Source organism: Apteryx rowi, unplaced genomic scaffold (assembly GCF_003343035.1).
Source record: "Apteryx rowi isolate R43461 unplaced genomic scaffold, aptRow1 scaffold_90, whole genome shotgun sequence".
Lineage (NCBI taxonomy): Eukaryota > Metazoa > Chordata > Aves > Apterygiformes > Apterygidae > Apteryx > Apteryx rowi.
Genome location: NW_020451205.1, coordinates 2,359,831 through 2,368,900, shown reverse-complemented (window position 1 = coordinate 2,368,900; position 9,070 = coordinate 2,359,831). Strand labels below are relative to the sequence as shown.

The window sequence follows — 9,070 nt, the reverse complement described above, 5'->3', positions numbered from 1 at the left end:
AGTTTGGGGCTGCAAGGGGTGTGTGKGGGGGTGTTACAGCCTGCAACGCGCACGTGTGCACACACACACCCCCCCCCCGGGGGTGCACACGTGCGTCTGCCTGTCGTGCCYGGCCAGGGCTGGGTGCCGTGCCGCTCGCCATTGCCATCTGGAGGCACACGGACAAGCGTCCCTCGGTGTCACYGGACAAAGGCGGGCTGGAGAGCTCSGCAGAGATGCCCAGCCTCCGCCAGACACTCGGCACCCGTGTGCCGGGAGCAACACGCGCAGCCAGGCGTGCAAACCGCTGGGCRTCTTGGTGTGCCACGCACACGCGGACGGGCTCGGGCACCCCACCGCAGCGCAGTGCCGCGAGGGGCGCGCACGGGAGGTCTCGCCGCTGCCCTTCCCCAGGCCCAGGCGCAGGGCGCTTGCCGTGACGTTTCCTCGCTGCCGTCCCGTTGCACGCGCCGTCCCTGCTGCCTGGGGAAGTTGGGCATCGCCTGATGTTACCCCCCCGCCTGCCCGCGCGTCCCTGCCGTGCTCGCCCGCCCCGGCGACGCAGCCGAGGCCTGGCAGGGGAGCAGGAGGTGTGAGCTTTGCTCGGCAGCCTGCGCGCCAGCCTCGCCACGGTGCCGCCAGGTCGGTGCATGGGGATGGGAAATAGGTGCGGGAAGGATGTCCTGGTGGGTGCCTGGTGAAGGCCAAACCAGTAGGATGCTTTTCCTAGGTCCCCACATAGTCTAGAAGATTGCACTGGTGGCTGGAGAGCAGAGGCAGAGGTTTGGGGAGGCTGGAGCCAACCCCCCCCCCCCGGCTTCCTTAGCTCTGAGGCTGCCAAAGACCAAGGATAAACCAGGATGGCCATGGAGCCACTGGGAGAGGGAGGGACCTGGTGGCTTGCCGGGCCAGCACGGCGAGGCAGGAGGGCTGCAAAGGGCCCCTCCGCGGCGCTGGCTCGCCGGGTGCAGGGAGCCATGCCGCGCACCCGAGCGTGCGGCGCTTGCAGCTCTCCGGGCGCCGGGCTCGCGGCGCTGGCACAGCGTCAGTGCCARGGCAACCTCTGAACTTTTGTTCTAGGTGTGTGACGGGAGGCGAAAGCAAAACAAGCTCTGGCGGGAAGGAGAGGCCCCAGCTACGTTGGCRCCGCACGCTGCCATGGGATCATTTCCCAGCAAACGCCGGGGCTGCYGCATCGCGCCGGGGCGCCGCAGACGGGGCCTGCAGTCTCGCGGCTCGGCACCTCTGCGCCGGCCCCGCAGGAGGGGCAGGGACGGGGGACGTCCCCAAGGACAGCGGGTCACCTGGCTAGCGCGGCCGGGAAGAAACCTGGATCTCAGCCCGCGGCTGCCTGCCGAGGCCGCACTGCCCCGGGGAGGGGAGGGGAGGGGGGCGAGGGGGCTTTACGGGTCTGGCTGTTCCCGGCAGCAGGCAGGATGCCCGCGGCCGATGTCCTGGGGGAGTTTTACCGCCCCGGGCTGTGCAATGACGCTCACGCAGAGCCATCTCGCTGCAGGAGGCTTCAGGTATCATCAGTGCAACGAGYGGTGCAGGCGAGCAGCGCCATCAGTGCAACGAGCGGTGCAGGCCAGCGGTGCCATCAGTGCAGTGAGCGGTGCAATGAGCCGGGGAAGGCTCCCAGGGTGGGGGAGAGGGCACCGGGGAGAAGCACTAGCGGCAGCTCTCCTGCCACCCCGTCAGGGCAGACGGTCCCACGGGCGCCCCAACAGTGTCGGTGGCCTCCTGCGCAGCCACAGCCCTCGGCGCTGTCCTTTGCCCAAGGGTTTCCCTGGAGCAGGGGACCAGCTTCCCACTCCTGCTGTGTCAGAGGGGACACACAGTGATTAGAGCAGGGAGCRTGCAGTGAAGGCCCCCCTCCCCCGGCATCGTGCCTCAGTTTCCCTAGCTCCTCCTTTGCCCTGGGCCCTCCCGTGACACGTGCCGGGGGTGTCACCCGCTTGCCCGGGGACGGTCTCTAGCCGGTGTCGGTGCTGGAGAAACCTTCCTGGCAGCGCGGTGGTGCCAGGCCCTGATGATTTCCAGACGCTTCTCGGCCCGGGTGGCCTGCGCGGGGCGAGCTGAGGCTGACGGCGAGCAGACCCTGACGTCAGGGCAGCGCCAGGGCCGCGGGCAGCCGCCAAACCYGCTCCCTGCCAGGCCCCGCTGACGGATCCTCCCCGCCTCGTCTCGCGGAGGCTTGACGGGGCCCTGGCACTGCCCTGGAGCCACCGCAGGCCCTCGCCTCCTCTCCCGCGGCCCTGGGCTCCCGCAGGCACCGCGCTGGCTCGGTCGCCCCTGCGGCTGGAGGAGCCCCATCGGCTGCTTGGTCCCGGGAGGGATTTGCCCTTCCTCAGGACAGGGAAGGATGAGCCCGTTGGAGACGAGGACACTCCTGTTTGCAGCATGGGCTTGGAGGCCACGTTGCTGCCCGGGTGCAGAGGGCGGTTTGGGAGCCCGTGGCCTCTGCTTCGGGCCACCAGGCGTTCCTTTGGGTCCTGCGCTAGCGGTTGCTCCAGCGACGCCTCCTCTAGCCGCTTCCACCRCCAGGACGTCCGGGGTCGGCTCCTYGCTGCCGCACGGCATCCCAGGCGCCGGCCTCTGCGCCCCGCGGCTCAGGCACGTGAGCGAGGCRCCCGCGGCGGCCCGAGCATCCCCAGCGGCTGCCGTGCGCAAGCGTGGAGGAGACGGCGCCATAAAGAGGGCCTGATTCATGGTAAAGAGGGCTCTGAGCCCCRGGGGATTTTTCTCTGCCTTTATAAAACACGTAGCGAATTGCTCCYGGTCTCGGCTGCCAGGGACGCGGGTGCCTGGAGGCGAGCGGCCATTTGGCTCCCGAAACCAAACTGCGCCCACGCTCTCCGAGGAGCTTTGGGGTTGAGGAGCCTGCGGTCCGCGTCTGACCCTGAGCGGCTCCCAGGACGCCTGGGTCCCTCGGCAGCCCGGCGGCTGGGGCGCGCTGGGGCACTGCCGGGCGGCCCAGCGCCAGGCTGACGAGGTTATCGTTAGTGGGGCAGGACGGGGGATTGCTTCGGAGGCTTCCCGCAAACTTCCCGGCCAGCCGCAGCGTTTGCGACCGCCCAGTTTGGCAGCGACACTGCGGCCGAGCCAGGCGCTTTCAGCGCAAGCGAGGCTCTCAGCGCTGCTCAGAAACGAGCTGAGGAGCAGCATCCTGCGCCAGCACCTTCGCCGCCTCGGATGCAATCATCTGCCTCCCCGGAGAAGCAGCTGTCGCTCGAGCGCCTTTGCGCCAGGAGCCTCTTCCYGACGCACTCGGGCACCTGCGAGCGCTGGCAGAGGCAGATGCTGAATCACCTCGTCTCCCGCAGCCGCTCGCCGCCGTGCCCGTCGCGGCCTCCCCGCTGCGGCCRCCTGCTCCCCAATGGGTAGGGAAAGGCATTTTTCTTCTGCAAAATGGCACGCACAGATGCTGCCTTTGACCTCTGGTGCTATTCTGGTGACTGCAACRAAGGCCGCTGAAGGATTTGCTTATCTTATTCAGTCTTGGAAGGGGGACTGAGGAGGAATTTCCAGCTTGGCAGTGTAAATCAGTCTAAATTTAATCCCCAATTGTCATGCTTTAAAAATGACCCAGATTTTCCTTGCTGTCCCCCCCTACTGCTGCTTTGTTTTGTGTTTTTTGTTAACACGCTCTTCGTTTCAGCCATTTGCAATGCCTTTCCTAGAAATATTTGCAATGGGATTGAAACTTCCCAGAAAGCTCCTACCACAAAAGGAAATCTTAGACACCCCCTCCCACACACACAGTCATTCCCCATGATAAACGGGCTCAGGGAGGTGGGACRTGTGCAGCCCCGATCTGCTTTTCCTCAGCAATGCTTTACCCCGAACCGGCCTTCCTTCCTGAATTACTYGAGTTTTTGTGGCTTCTTCCCTATCCCTCCTGTAGCTAAGCCGCTGGGCCCCAGTCCTGGGAAACAGCACACGTGTCAAACAGCCACCAGCCATCCCTGGGAATTTCACACCTTTGCCTTTGCGTAATGAAGGGCCGTGGCTGTCAGCCCCCCCCCCCCGGGACGGGGACGGATGCCGGGGTGCTGCGGACGTGGGGGGCGCGGAGGGAAAGCAGAACCGGGGCTGTCTTGGCCCCGCCGAGCCGTAATCGACTCCAGCTGCGGCGGCGGTGTTGCGCCSGGGCGGCCGCGAGGGAGGGACAACAAAGGAAAGATAATTCCCGTTATTCGCCTCAAGCGCTGCAACTCCAGGGGAGAGAAATACGACAGCTCGAAACAGAAACGTGTTTCCAGGCTGGGCGAGGAACACGCGCCCGCTGCCTCCTCGGAGACCCGCACCCCTCGCACGGCCCAGCGCAGGGACCCGCTCCCTGGGGCCGCGGGTTTCCCGGGAGCCCGGGCTGGCCCAGCTCTGCGGGGAGGAAACAAGCATTTCCTAGGCACTGGAATTTCGGGCAGCCGCGGCCGTGCGCTCCCCAGGGAGGAAGTTGTTTCCAGAACAGCACGTTCCTGCTTCCCTGGGAATCGCTGTCCCCTCCACCCCCTCCTGACCCCGCCGCCAGAAGCAAACTCGATGCGTGCTTTCCTTAATCAAGCTGCACGTGGACGGATTTAGCCGATTCTGGGGCACGGGGCTTCCTCCAAAGCAGGGCTCATGACCGCTCCAAGCAGAGGAAACGGACTTTACGCAGAGACGGCTTCCCACCAGCATCACCGTAGCGTTTCCCACATCCCAGCCTGATTCATCTCATTACTCATGACCTTTCTCGTGCTGACTCACAAGGAGGCCGTTTCGCCCGCAAGTCTCCTGCCGCACGCCAGAGCCCGGCGCGGCGCGTGGGGCYGCCCGCAAGCTGCCGGCGGCTGCCGCAAGGCTCACGAGAGGGGCAGAGCGAGCGCGAGAAAAACCAGCCCGGCGCCTGCTGCGCACTGCCTGCATCAGCCCTCGCTGGCTGCGCGAGAGCCTCAGGGATCGGCGGCTTTCCCGCTGGCTTTCTTGGTGCTGCTGCTGCTATCATACCTGAATTTGGGGTTGTTTCTCCCGAGTGCGGGGGAACAGGCTGCAAGCATGGACCGCGGGAGCCGGCTCCTCGGCCGAAGGCTCAGAGGCAGGGCAAGACTTCGGGGGACCTCGAGCCGATGCGGTGGATAAGGGCAGCGCTCGGGCGATTTCTGGAAGAGGGTGCGAAGTATCTTATACCCCACAGGCGGGATTCCAGGTACCATCCGCAGTGTGGACATGACTGCATGACACGCTCATGAGTAGAAGAAAATCCATTTATTTTGCAGCTTGGGGCAATCGTAGAGCTTACCTGGTCCCTGCCAGTGCCCGCGCTGGAAACCCCTTCGCCCCGCCTGCCTGCGCAGCAGCTTCCCTCCTCCCGCGCCGGGCTGAGCGGGGCAGGGGAGCGGGAAGGGGAGGCGAGGGGTGCCCAGCCCCACGGCCCCCGCGCAAAACAGCATCGGGCCCTGCCCCGTGGGGCGATTTTGGCTGAAGGGTGAGAGCATCCCAGAGCCAGCACACCGGGCAAGCAGCGTGGGCCCTCGCGGGCTGCAGGACAGCCCAAGGCAGCCGATGCACTGGCAGGCTTGGAGGAGGTCTGGGAGCTGCCTGCGCTCCTCTCCCTCGCAAGGCCGAAGGAACCAGGTGCCCTGCAATGTTTCCCTATGATTTTAGCAGCTATCTGCTGTCTAGAAAAGCTGGCACCAGCTGCGTTTCTGAGCAGGACAGGCTTTTTCACCAACGCTTTAGGCTCATTTTCTAAATGCACAACCAGAAGCCACATCTGTCTTGGCTTGACCCTTCTTTCCCTACCGCCCCAACAGCTGTGATTCCTACAACAAAATTACTTTGCCAGGCATTTACACTCCTTGTTCCTCGTCTGCCAAAGCCAGGGAGGCACACGGAGCGGGGACAACCCAGCTAGGAGACGGGTCGCCGGCAAAGGAGACTGGCCCGCCTGCGTCGCAGGAGCGAGTCGTTCCCGTTGGAAGTCCTCTCCACAGCCCTTGCTCCGCAGAGCTGCGCGGTTCCCTCCCGGCGCACAGTCCGCAGCCTCCCCGTCAGCCCCATCAGCTCATGGGGTAAATGCGAGGCGGCAGGTTCGCCTGATGTGGGGCAGGCACCCYGGGCGCTGGACCGCTCCGGCTCCTGCCCGGGTCTCTCCCCAGCCGGGCTCCRCGGGGTCACGCTGGCGCGGGGTGTCCTGGCCGCGGCCCCTTGTTGCCTCTCGTGCTCAGACGATCCCGTTGCGCGTGGGGTAAGTCCGTACCCGGTAGATGATGACCGCCGTGGCCGGGCAGAGCACCAAGGCCGTCATGACGAGGATGGTGGCCAGGATGATGAGGATGATGACCCAGATGTCCAGGACGTGCTTGGGGAGGGCGGCGGTGGGGCCCACGTGGCCGGGGAGGTCCATCCTGCAGGGGAGATGCGGAGCGGGTGACGCGGCGGCCCCCTCCTCGCCCGCCTCCCCGCACACCCCCTCCGTCCCRCACACAGCCGCGGGGCCAGAAACCGCCCCGTCACCCTCCGCGCTGCTCGCCCGGTCTGCCAAAAGCACAACTCTTCTCTCCTGGCCGTCAGCTTCAGCCCCCTCCTCCTCCTCCTCGCCCTCGCCCGCCCGCTACCCCAGTCCGCCTGGGGGTGGACGGTCGTCTCGGCTGCCCCGTTCCTTCTCACTGTTCGGGACGGCTCAGCGCTGTCGCATGACCCAGCCTTAAACCTGCTGGGTTTAAACCCACTGTCGGGGTGGAGAAACTTCCCCGGGGAGGGAGGAAGCAACCCCTCGACACCCCGTCCCCGCCGCAAGGCTTCTCCCTCGTCGCTGGGAAGGTGTCCCGTTGCCGCAGGCTTTATACTGGGAAATGCCACCGCTGCATCCAGCCTCGGGTCCTTCAAGAGCAAAGGGCCTCGGTTAAAAGCTCGGGCGAGAAGACCCAGGATTTATAGCGTGCTTTGAGGCAGCTGGATAAAAGCCAAGGGAAAACTGTTCCCTGTTAACTGCCACTGCCATTAAGGGAGCTGATGAAGCGAAGCCACGACCGGTCATCGCACCGGTCACTCGTCCACGAGCGGGTCATTTGGCAGGGAAACCGCCATGGCCCATGAGCAGCTTGGCGTCTTCAACCCCGGCACACAGCCAGGCCTCTGGGGGGTCCAGGGGAGCTGAGGGATGTTCAGGGTCCAAATTGCCCAGAAGAGCCTCTTCGGGCAGCTCTGGAGAACCACAGCTTCCCTGCACAGCCCGTGCCACGAGCTTTCTCGGGTCTTAGATTCAGGAGGGACAGAGGCACAGCCAGACCCTCCCTCAGCCCGGGCACTCTCGCTTCCCACCCAGCGGCCCTCGCTGAGTCACACCATCAACGGCTTAATTACCAGCAGCGCTTGGGGACGACACGCCGGGGAGAGGGGCATCGCTGGCTCTCTTCCCTCCACCCCTCCCTGCCCGCGTCCTCCCTCGGGCCCCTCCAGCGCCTGGGCTGGGGCTCCTCGGCCGGGGGCTGTGGGGTCCCGCAGGGCTTGGAGCGAGGCAGGAGCACCCATGGGCTGCAATCCCACCATCCGCATCTTGCAGACGGGGTTAGGGAGACCCATGGGGGCCTCACCATTTGCAGAGGGGAAACCCAGGCCAGCACCTTCCCCGAGAGCTGCCCCAGGCCAGGCTGGGTGCTCGCTTTTGGTGAAGGGCCAACCACAGCGGGAGCCGGGGCTGATGGTCGGGGGGTGTCTGCAAGAGGGAGCAGCCCCACGCTGCCAGCAGGTCCGGGCCTGCTCAGGAAGGAGCTCACAGGCAGGTTTCAGCTGTGGTTACAGCCATCCCTGCAGCACCAGAACGGCTGAGCTGGGCTGGGCTGGGCGAGGCGCGTATAGTCCGTGCCCAGAGCTGTGCTGGGCCGGGAAGGGGGAGCATAGCCCTGGCAGCACCTGAAAAACCCATGCGAATAAAGACTGCCTGGCTAAACTGCAGATTATCTGGGCAGCAGATACAGCTGAGCAATTTGGCTGGAGAAGCAAAGTGACATGACCAAGGGCATGGAGCAGCCCGTAGCGGAGGACAGCGCTGGGCCGTGCCGCTCCTGGTTCCACAGGGAAGCCCTCAGTTCCTCGCTCTCTGCAGGTAGGCAACAACCACAAGCCCTGGGGACTTCCCAGCTGAGCCAGGCAACAGAGCAAAATGCTCTGGTTCTTCTAGAGTCCAGCCTGGGTCAGTGCCGAAGCCTCAGCTGCGGATGAGATGTGGCAACCCGTCCCTTCCCTGCCACTGGTGCACCTTGAGTTCATTGAAAGCTGCTCCCCAAAGCCCTAGGCGACAGGATTTCTGCACCGTGCCTTAGACAGACCAAACTGTTTCAGCCCTTTTGAAGCTTGTAAAACCCAGCGTTTGCGACAGCCGGGCCGTGAGTGAGCTCTCCTGCCCCGGGCCCTGGGACAGCAAGCAGCAACGGCATCCGGCGGCTGAGCCCCAGCCCAAGGGACGCCAGGAGCCGTCGCGGGGGAACCTGCCCTCCTGCCAAAGCCTGATCAACGCGCCAGGTGAAGGCAGCAGGAGCCGAAATACAGCTCTCACGTGCCCGCGGACGCTGGGAGAGACGGGAGGGCCACGGCCGGGAGTGACGCTGCGTGGAGCTGAGCACGGCCCGACCGGGTGCCACATCCTGAGCGAGTCCCTCCCCCCCCAGCCTTCATCAGCGTTAGGGCTGGTCCCCGGCTGGAAAAATCCCAGGGCAGCTCTTAGATTTTGCAGTGCAGTTAGCAAGGTTTGTCCGCTCACTCAGTCTCCGGAACACCGCGGGCGAAGGATGCAGCCCTCGGCCGCCCGGCTCCTCCGTCTCCCCCCACCTCCCTCCCACCCAGGCCGCGATCCAGGAACTTAAGGAACGGGCTGCTCCCTCCGGCACCGCCAAGCGCTCTGCTCCCTCGTTTTCCCTCCTTTCACCCCTCTCCCCTCCTCCCTGAAGGGAACAAGCATCCCCGCCACAGCAGCGGGGCCCGGTGCGCCCGGCAGCCCGAAGGGGAGGCAGGAGCTGCCCGCTCCCCGGGATCGGGGCTCGGAGCGCAGCCCGGCTCGCGGCGGGCAGCGTGGCGGCGGGCAGCGTGGCGGCGGCGGCGGCGGCGG

At 65.6% G+C, this 9,070-nt stretch overlaps 1 protein-coding gene across 1 annotated transcript; it reads right to left on the bottom strand.

Moving 5' to 3' along the window:
• Positions 1-5,235: 5,235 nt before the first annotated feature.
• SMIM3 (small integral membrane protein 3) lies at positions 5,236-6,370 on the bottom strand. Its single transcript, XM_026091366.1, has one exon. The coding sequence runs from the start codon at positions 6,368-6,370 to the stop codon at positions 6,188-6,190; it is 183 nt and encodes a 60-aa protein (XP_025947151.1). The 3' UTR covers positions 5,236-6,187.
• Between the last annotated feature and the right edge of the window lie 2,700 nt (positions 6,371-9,070).

What these genes read in the sequence shown, in the direction of transcription:
- SMIM3 (XM_026091366.1), bottom strand. Translation starts at nt 6,370, where the DNA reads ATGGACCTCCCCGGCCACGTGGGCCCCACCGCCGCCCTCCCCAAGCAC.